Source organism: Ornithodoros turicata, unplaced genomic scaffold, assembly GCF_037126465.1.
Source record: "Ornithodoros turicata isolate Travis unplaced genomic scaffold, ASM3712646v1 Chromosome28, whole genome shotgun sequence".
NCBI lineage: Eukaryota > Metazoa > Arthropoda > Arachnida > Ixodida > Argasidae > Ornithodoros > Ornithodoros turicata.
The window spans coordinates 1725894-1736804 of NW_026999351.1; the positions used below are offsets into that span (position 1 = coordinate 1725894).

The window sequence follows — 10911 nt, forward strand, 5'->3', positions numbered from 1 at the left end:
TATAGTTTCCTCAATCGGCACCGCCAAGGAGAAAATTTCTAGCTTCGTTGACCACCTCCATAAAGATATACCTCCCCGATTACCCTCATATATTAAGGACACCAACCATTTCCTCGAAATACTTAGCAAATGTGAACCACCCAATGCAAGCTTGCTTGTAACGCTAGACGTTACCTCCCTTTACACTAACATCCCACATGAGGATGGCGTGCTAGCAGCGGAGGCGGCGTATCTGAAGTACTCCGATCGCGCGGTTGACCCATCTGTATTACCAACTCTACTCAACTTGATCCTCAAAAATAATAACTTCGAATTTGACGGCCGCCACTATCTCCAAATAAATGGCACAGCTATGGGAACCAAGATGGCACCAACGTACGCAAATATTTTCATGGGTGCACTAGAGGAAAAATTTCTAGCCGTGCGCGACAAAAAACCTAGTCTATACAAACGCTTCTTGGACGACATATTCATGCTTTGGCCACACTCCGAAGAAGATCTCAAAGGATTCATTCGCGATTTCAACCTGGTACACCCCGCCATGAAGTTCACCCACTCCTTCTCGGCAACGACTGTTAATTTCCTAGATGTAAAAGTAACCTTAACCGAGAAGGGTTTTTCCACTGACCTGTACCGAAAGCCAACTGATGCCCAGCAGTACCTTTCCTTTAACAGTTGCCACCCGCGCCATACTAAACTCGCCATTCCTTATAGCCAGGCACTCCGATACAGGAGGATCTGCTCGGACGACGATGTTCTAAACAAAAACCTCGCGGAATTAGAGCAGACCTTCGTTAATTGTAATTTTCCACCCAGTCTAGTAAGAGACGCCCTGTCCAAAGCACGACAAGCAGACCGGAGGAACTTATTCGGTAAACGCAACGACGAACCCAAGGGCGATCGCGTAAACCTTGTTCTTACCTTTGGTGCAGGCGCGGGTAATATTAACAGTATCCTCCACCGCCACCATAGCATCCTTCTGCAATCTGAACGGACACGACAAATATTTGCCGAGAAGCCACGAGTTACCGACAGACGTGCCCGCAACCTCCAAGATAGACTAGTCAACTCCAAAGTTCCCAAACCATTAACACCTACGGCGGGATGCCATCCATGCAATGGTAAAAGATGCCAAATATGCAAATCAATGCAAAGCACGGCAGCGGTCAAGAGTACAAACTCCAACTTCTCCCTTAAAATCAATGGCGACTTTGACTGTAACTCCAGTAACATTATTTATATCATTCAATGTACAACATGCTCCGCGCAATATGTAGGTCAAAGTAAAATTTCATTTAGGATTCGATTCAATAACCACCGATCAGATGTTTCGAAAAAAGGTAGCCTCCCGGTTTCTCGCCATTTTAGTCGACCCGGTCATCCCATTAATAACGTCGCACTTTTTATTTTAGAGTCAAATTTCACATCCGATCGCTGCAGAGAGCAACGCGAATCGTACTTGATCTACAAATTCCAATCTCTAATAAATGAGGATAAAGGAGTGCTATCAACTGTAAGAAGCATATCCGGATAACTTTTTTTCTGTATGTCCTCGGAGTGCCCGCTGCCTCTTTTCTTCTTTTCTTTACAGCTGAACACAATGACTCTAAGAACACCCCGGACAACAGGTTTTCAACGAGCGCGACCCAAGGCTCTGACACGTAATCTCCCCGGCCGATGACCCAGGAACCTTCCGGAATCTTCCAGAACATGACTCACTAGCGACTGCCTCGCAGTGGAATTGTACCAACTGTGACGACACTTTTGTAACCTTTTAAAAGACCTTGTACAGAGATTTTCCTCTCAGTCCCGAAGAAGGCGGAGCTTCCGCCGAAACGTAGACTTCCCCAGACCCTTAGTTTAAATGCCAGCTTAATAAATAACTTTCCCCTACTCCCTACTTCAATCTCTGGTGTCTTTTCTCCCCTATCTCTATATATATGCAATATATATATATGTATATGCGATAGGCATGCTACTTTCACTATTCTCTCTGGGCCGGCGGCGTTCTTGGCCATATGTTGCTCAACCGTCAAGCGACTAATTACCTAAGAATCGTTGAAAAAGCTGCGAAGCTGTCCCAAAAGAGAACATCTGTTCCTTACGGTGACATGATATCGTTACCATTTTGATAAAGAATCCGTTCGGTACATAGTCCGCGAAAAATTTGTGGAGGAACTCCTTTTTTTCTTGATGTGCTTTCTTTTCTGTTCATTGCGCATCTTCGGAGACGCGTCTTTTCTTCACCCCCAGTGTGGAGGGTGGAGGAGCACAGTACCGCCTCATGCATCGAAGATGAGCTTTAACTTGCAGAAATAAAACAAAAGCGTGTGTATGGGGTGACTCTATCTGAACTGCCCTTACCTTGGGTTGCATTTTCTGTTTTTTGATAATATTTTTTCCAGGACTCAAGAGGCGACAGTGTGGTCTTTCTTCCTCTCACATTGGGGAAAGAAAGAAAGACGGGTCTCCGAAGATCCGAAATGAACAAAATAAAGAAAAGTCAACGTACAGGTGGACGCATCATCACAGTATCATGCGCGCAGGGAAGAATTTGAAAATATTTGAGAAGGAAGAAAACAAATGCACAAAAATATTCCGCTACGCTAAACATTTCGGGATTGCCGTTGTTTTCAAGTCATTTTCTTCAGCAAGACGCTCTAAATGTACGTGAAAGTATTGTACGCTTGCAGCAGTTGGAGATTGCCACATGTGCGCCACGAAGTCTCAGAGGCAGTCAATAAGCTCACATGACCATATGACTCTCGTTTTGCAGGATAGTGAACACGAGTGAATGCGATGACATGCATCTTGATCAATGCTACCAACATCTCATCCCTGCATATAAGTAAGGGTCACCTTTCATAATGGCTTCTCTCAGCGGATGAGTCGGTAGCGTATCCAAAGCGCCGATCCAAAGATAGCGGATTCTAAGCAGGCCGATGGCGCTGGTTACTTTTTTTGGAAGGGTACAAATCGCTGAGGAACTCCGGTGTGGATGGTTTTTATATGTTGATAGTACGTCCATGGAATATCCAGTGGATTAAAATGGATATCTATTACACGTGCACAATATCCAGGACTACACGTCTTATGGATGTTCATAAGACGTTTCTGGTTATCTGGGAAGATTCAAAGCAGGCCGATGACGATGGTAAGTTCTTTGGAAGGGCACAAGTTGCTGAAGAACGCAGTCTTCCACGACTGACATTAAATCTGGTGTCTCATGTGCCGAGATTTCGGCACATGAAAAAAGCAAAAAAAAAGTAACGTGTGGACAACGTTAATCCACAGACGCGACCGTCTTCGCGTCGCTCGTGATCGCACTTGTCTGGCGACAAAAAATTTCGAACTATGATTATGATCACGATTACTTACCTTCGCAATGGGACAGTTGGCCTCCATGAAGGGGGAAGGTGCTTACATTAACGTATAAACTACGTGTTTTCTACACTGCGCGTAAGCAATACCATTCGAAGGTAGACATGGAATGATGGGAATGATGGCATGTAGTCTTGAGTCGGAGTGCCAACATGAAAGGAAGGCTGCTGAATAGCCGCATTGTTTTCATAAAAACTCAGGGCAACAGATGTTGCCTGTCCCAGTCGCAGAGCCCACTGGTGCCCTTGCCTGATGCCCCTCAACGGAGAGCAGAGCATAGACGCTTAGCACGAAGACGCAAATACGGCTCGCATTTACAACTACTAAGAAGTCAGAACAATGTCTCTCAATGGTGATTAGCTCCGAGAGTGTTGAAGATGGCCATCTTAGTTCCTGTTTTGGGACAGCTCTTTTCCAATAGCGTACCTACTCTGCCTGTACGAAAATTTCTGGAAGCTAATTTGTTTATTTACAGGGACGACTTGAATAGAAGTCTATGCTACACAACGACAGACACGCAAAATGCGCCTACATTTTCAGGAGTAGTAGGATTCAACGTAGATAATTTCTGTAAGGCGAGCGCTACTATGGATGGACTAACAGCGGTAAGCATCACTACGGGAAAAAATAATATATTTCGTATTTTCGTGTTGTTTAAATTGTTGAAATGTAAACGAGGTCGTAGCGCTGGGAAGTAATATACCACTGTTTTTTTTTTTCGATTGTGCGAACTTTTTTCTGCAAAAATACTTTGTTTTGAATTTTCCGGTAACTGCATTTCCAAGGAAATTGTTTCGCGCGTGATGAAAAGAAGATACGAGGATTGACGGCATTAACGTTTAATAGCGATGGATCGTATTAATGATTGATTAGTATTGTGCGAGCTCCAAGCGTCTCAGCAGCAGACTATTAGTGATGAGGTACTCTGGTACTACAGACGGACCGCTTCTTGATAGAACCAAAGAATAGATCCGATACTCAGGTTTAAGGAAACCCAGTGTTGCAAACCTAGTGGAGTGCCGTGGTGTCCTTCTTCACATATGATTAGTGATACCTCCCAAGCAGCACGCCAATATTGATCCAATATTGGCCCAATGTGGGCTGCCAATATGGGGGTGCACATATTGGCAAGCCCGTTTTGCGCCAATATTGCCAATATTTCTGTAATATCACCAACGTCATATCACCAACCAATATCACGTTCGTGTAATAATAAAGAATTATCCTGTATAATATTCACCACCAATAATACTTTTCTCTGATCTTTGCTTTTTTTATTTCTGCGGATCTAATTGATCCACGTTGCACATGATTGCAAAAAAAGCAGACAAAACACGGCATCGCCCAAAAAGAACGAACAACTACGCCCGCCTTGCTGAAGGCCACAAGCAATCCCACGCAGCTGCCAATGCCAAAGATCCCTCAGAAGCCTTCATTGGGATCGCAATATTCTGTGAACTAAAAATTTCCCACCCGCTCCGAGACTACAAAGGAGCGAAACACTTTCGTGACGGTGACGGACATACGCCAGAGCAATTCACACTGCTTGCAGCAACTTGAAAGCACCTAATTTTACAGAAGAGCCATCCCTTCCTATCAGACATTGTGTTTTTTACTTAAAGGATAGCGAAGGAAGATGGCAGCTATTTCCAGAACGGGGAATGTTGAGTTGTCGAATTCTAGCGAACGTGACATTGGGATTGCCAAGTACGTTGACAGTTTCGAACAATCTGTATCATCTGTATCATCAGTTGTTGGATGTAACGATGTCCTGAATTGGGTATTTCACACGGTTCAACGTTCAATCTTGACGTGCTGCTTGGGCATTTGTGCAACACGGGTACGTACAATTTTCTATATTTTGAGTCAATATGGGGTGTACGCGGGCAATATGGGGCCCATATCGCCAGGATTTTTCCAATATCGGCTCAAAGTGGGCATTATGGGGCCTGTATTGCCCATTTTCATCCAATATGGGAAAACTCTTGGCGAAACAGGCCCCATACTGGACCCGTATCGCCAATGACCAGCCAATATGGGCCCAATATTGTGTGCTGCTTGGGTCCACTGACACAATGAATACGTCACTCACAAAGCAAGTCGTCTACCTCAGGCGGATCCTTCGCCTCGCAACCAGAGAAACAAAACTCCTGGAATGTATACATTTTTTTTCTCAACACAACTGTATCTGTGCTATTTCGGATCTCAACACTAAACAGTACATTATTTACTACACCTGAAGGCACTTCAGGAAAAGCACGCTTCATTTATATGGGAGTACTACCGGTTTCAGCTATAACAACACTCTGAAAGATGTGTCCTTCATGTGCGTTTGATAGGAGCCCCGAAAGTGGAGAATACGAGGCCTCTGCTTAGACACCACGTTAGGAAACACGCGTGAAGCAACATTAAGCATGGTGTCAAAGCATAGACATCATTTTGAGGTCATGTCGTTTTAGCGCTTGTCGACATATTCCGATTGGCTTCATGCCAGAAGACGAACGTATTTTGGCAACGTCAACTATACGATGCTTCTTCCGAGACATAGTAGCAGATTTCCCCTCAGCTTAAGCCAATCGCATCGACTCAGTGTGTAATAGTAGGTCGCCATCGCATCCTTGAAAGTGGTCAACAGTAGGAGATCTCATGTAGAAAACTGAGTGTTTAGTGCGAGATTATCGGATGAATATAACTACCGAGGTCGAAAGACGCCCGGAACAGTGCACAAAAAGAGTAAACGACTATTTACAAACGGGCGGGATTTTCGAGCGGATCACGGGTGCGGCCATATTTATGGTCACGTGTAGGTTGACATTTGCTGTGACGTGCGACCAGGACCTGTCCTAAATGCATTGCCTTCTCCCAGCACATTTTCGTCTATGGAGCAACATTGGACGCTGCAACTGTGCCGTCGAGACAGGGGAATTTCCTTGCGTGTCAGGCCGACTTCGGCGAGAACCGTCCTTATATCCATGCCGAAAGTAGAATACTAAAAAACTCCACACAACTGTGCCACATAAGGTGCCGAGTAATAAAGACTCATAGCCGTAGGGATAATCACATGCATTTGATTTCAGGCTTGATCCGAAGCACGCAATTGGCGTCAGGCGCTGCGTGAAGTCCTGGCGCTAGCGTGAAGTAAACTAAAAATAAAACGTTATAGTTCAGTCCAAACCCGGGTCCCGTTAAAATTCATCTAATGCTGTTGATTCTGAAACTTTACTGAAAATGCTCATGGGTGTCATTTTCATGTGTGATGTGTGACAATGATATGGTGAGTGATGAATACACGTCTCGTCTGTCACCGTTCTAGGGCAAAGGCTCTACAGTGAGCAAATCGTGTACCACGTCGTGTGGGGTTTCGGGACACTCGTATGGCACCAACTTCCTTGGTCCATGCAAGGCTCCGCAGACTGTAAGTGCATAGGGCAGAGTCAACACTATCTAGATGGATAAAGCCTTGTCACCCGTGGATGTGGCGTAGCCAATCAGAACAGTGTTTTTCACGGCGGTAGCAAATCCCGGTCGAACCTTCAGCTTCACCGGTCCCGGGGAGCGTCTCCACTCTTTTTTCCAAATTGGATTATGGATGTGCTGTGTACGTTTCAGCACGGCCATCAACACTTAAAATCCTGGGTCCAGTAGGTCTCCAAGGACTACGTTTAGTCAAATCAGTGGTCTTTAGAGCAACGCAGGTTTTAAATGGCTCCTTCATATGCATTAAGAATCAACATATCAATGTGTGAAAGGCACACCGTTCAGACAGCATTTCTTGAACAGGCATTCAGCTGTGTCTTCTTTTAGCGTTCGAATGTCACAACCAGTTCATCACTATGGCTTTCCAGAGTACAACTCTATCATCCTTGAGTCAAGTAAAAAACTCATCCATGGCAGCGCCTCCAAACATGTACCTCTCCAGATACAACAAACGTGAAACTGTGAAACACAATACTGCAACAGGAATTTGAGGTGCGAAAGGATAGCTTTGGCAGCCACATAGAGTACACTGATGGTTCAAAGGGTGTTTCCGAGGTATCATGCGCTATGGTCACTGGCACTGTTACAAGGTCACATCGTGTGAAGGTCACCATGTCTGTCTTCACAGCAGAAGTGTATGCCATAATTTTAGCCCTTAATTATATCTTACAAAATCGTATTAAATCATCAGTCATATACGCAGATTCTTTGACTTCATTACAGACTATATGTAGCATTCATTGCACAAAAGACCCCATTGTCTATCGTGCAAGGAACCTAGCAAGCACACAGTTTATCGGTTACTTTTCTGCTGGGTACCCTGCCATGTTGGGATACCAGAAAATGAAAAGGCCGATCGAGCAGCTGCTGCTGCCCTAACATACGACATAACGCCCTTTGACATTCCATCAAAAGATGTCGGGCTATATGTTTAAAAAGCAGCAGACACTGGCAGAGCTTTTGGGACCAACAGACAAGCAACAAATTACGCACTATAAAACCTATTCCTCCATCTGCATCCAATCAACTGTATGAGGTGCTATCCTGTCGGCTCCGCCTGGGACACACCTATTTAACACATGAATATCTCTTACGGGAAGTAGACTGTCCCGAATGCAGTGACTGTGGGGAACAACTCTCAATCTTTCACATCCTCATTGTATGCCCAGCCTACCAGCATCTCCGTGAACGTCATTTTGTTTCGTGCAATAGAAACTTCTTGCCACTGCGCACCCGGCTCTTCAGCTCGGCAATGAAAGTTTTGTACCCTTTGAAAAGGTATACATGTTTTTTTAGAGATACCGAGTTTTTAAAGGATCTGTGATTTTAATTACTAACCCAGCACTTAGCACTGGTTTAGTAAGCACAAAAATTGTACCTAGGTCAAACTTAATAACGCCACTAATGCGCCACAAAAAAAAAAAAATCAAATCAAATCAAAGTTTTTAGCTGTCGTAGCCACATAGATGAACCACTGCCGTCCAGGCGTAGTAAACAGGAAAACTTCAAAATAAAGCTCAAAACTGTCCCATATTTCTATCGTCAGTAACTTTGTGGAAAGTGTTCTTTTTATCTACAGATTCGTGTCTATAGGTTTTCGGAGTTATTGGATTCGTAACAGGGCGCACCGCAATCAGACGAAGTCAGGCTTTGTGTCCACGTAGAGGAGGAGGGAGAGGAGGTAATAAGCAGACCTTCTGTATCTAGGTGGCGTTGGCAGAGGCCGCAATGTGAAAATGTTGGAAGAGCGCAATACAGCATAACCGGCGCGGATTGTTTCCCGGTGCCATTGTTATATGGCGTCTAGTTCCTCTACACCGTTGTTGTCATTAGCGATGCGACGCCTTAGCACCATGTGCGGAACACATGGATTACATATGATCAGTGTTCTCTTGCTGGGTGATAACAATCGTGCCGTTCGTACGAATACGCTGCTGTCTTTTTTGGGTGTTGTCCTGTCCAAATTCCAGAACGCTTTTAGAAAAACAGAACAAAGTTATTTTATGTGCCGCTAAACATACGAGAGAATGACGTTGGGACGGATTGCACACTTGCAATACAGGGCGATATTAGCGACACTTCCCCGTTAACGGCTCAAACTTCGCAATATGGGGTCCCTATTGCCAAGTCTAATCCAATACGGGGAAACTCCTGGCAAAACCTTATGTGCTGCTGCCGACACTCCCGACATCGGCCTAACATACGCTTGCAACACCGCTCAGAGTTGGGCCGATGTCGGGTCAGGATATTGGCCCGATATCATTTGGACATGCTGCCGATGTCATTTCGACATGCTACCGATTTGTGACCGATGTTGCGTCAACATAATTTTGTATTTTTATTCGTGTGCTGGCCATCGTAGGGATGAAAACAACGTTAGACTGGTTGTTTGCGAGGAAACTACGTTTTATTTCTACCATTGTTTATTACTCGTTTTATTTTCTGATGGTTTTCTTTATCTCTCGTATTTCCCACGGCGTGCAATGAGCGCGGTATTACCAAAAGCAAGACGAAAAAAAAGTTCGAAAGCTCCTTAAAAAACGAAGCGCAAGAAGCTTTCAAAAGGTACCGGCATTTCTTTCGAAACAAAAACATACTATATATTTCATGTCTTACGAGCTTCCGCAAATTCGAGAGCCCTGCTCGTCTCAGAATCAAAATGGTGGAGGTGACGTGTCTGATTTTAGTTCGCTCACGCATACAAACAAGGCTCGAATGAGGTATTGCTTCAAATATTAACTCTACATCAACGTAACGAATGTGTTTCCTACTTGCTTTTGGCGCGGGACACGAAGTAGGTCGATGGAAAGCCAGTGTCTGCGTTATGTCGTTTGTTTCCGTCAACATCTAGCCGACGATGCCAACTTCAGTGGGATGTTGGTCGCAAGTTGGCAGTGTCGGCGTCTTGTCTCTCGTTTCTGTGATCATCAAGCCGACATTGTCAATCTCTGTGAGATATCAATCGCACGTTGACATTGTCAGCGTCATCTCGCTGGTGTCGGTCAACATCAAGCCGACATTGCCAACTTCAAACTTATATCGGTCGCAAGTTGGCACTGTCGGCTACATGTAGCTTGTTTCGGTCAACACCGAGCCGACATTGCCAACTTCAGCGTGATATCGGTCGCAAGTTGGCAGTGTGGGCTAGATGTCGCGTTTTTTCCATCAACATCGAGCCGACATTGCCAACTTCTGTCGTATATCGGTCACAGGTTGGCAGTGTCAGGGATATGTTGGGCCGACATGCCCAACTTGCTGCCGATATCGGCCCGATGTCGTGTGCTGTCTTGGTTGGTGGTGTGCTGAAAACTGTTCTGGACCATGTCGAACAGTGGGAACACATGTCAGAACGCTTTTTCAGTACAGTCCGGTACACACAATACATCGACGCTGTGCCAGAATATTTTCGCAATACCCCAATACCCCACTATACACCCCCACACATACCCCAATTTAAGCAGGGTACATTTGCTCCGATGTGAACCCAATACGAAGTTTTACATTAAACGGGGTAGCAGGGTGTAAATATGTAGCACGAATACGGAAGCTTACTATGCGAGATATCACGGCCATGGCCACGGCAGACGTCTACGGATGACGTATCGTCATGCAGCGTAGGGTTACGTAGCGTAGCGTCGTAACGAAAACAAATGCGATGATCGATACCCTATCTGTTCTCATATCAGGGGTTGGTGCCGAACTTTGTATGATTATAGGAAGGCAGTTGCCTCAGGACAGAAGCCGCCGATATTTCGAACAGAGACTGTTCTTCTTCTGGGCACCGTCCTCATCATTGGCATGGTATTTAAAGGGTTAGGTTTGACGTGTTTAAAGGTTCATGCGAATTGTGGGTCAACAGCCCGGAGGGAAGAAAGGTTCCGTACGGAACACGTCACATCTAACCCTTTAAATACCATGCCAATGATGAGGACGGTGCCCAGAAGAAGAACAGTCTCTGTTCGAAATATCGGCGGCTTCTGTCCTGAGGCAACTCCCTTCCTACATTCCACCGGTTCGCTGGATTTCTACCCATCTTTGTATGATTATGTATCT

The 10911-nt window shown here is 45.1% G+C and overlaps 1 protein-coding gene across 1 annotated transcript in view; it reads left to right on the forward strand.

The window, feature by feature from the left end:
- The window catches only part of LOC135373654 (uncharacterized), a 33465-nt gene extending 25728 nt beyond the window's left edge, over positions 1-7737 (forward strand). The window contains exons 3-6 of the mRNA XM_064606752.1: positions 2777-2848; positions 3857-3986; positions 6695-6796; positions 7582-7737. Coding sequence (XP_064462822.1) covers positions 2777-2848; positions 3857-3986; positions 6695-6796; positions 7582-7737 — 460 coding nt within the window. The remainder of the gene's footprint in view (positions 1-2776; positions 2849-3856; positions 3987-6694; positions 6797-7581) is intronic.
- The last annotated feature ends 3174 nt before the right edge of the window (positions 7738-10911 follow it).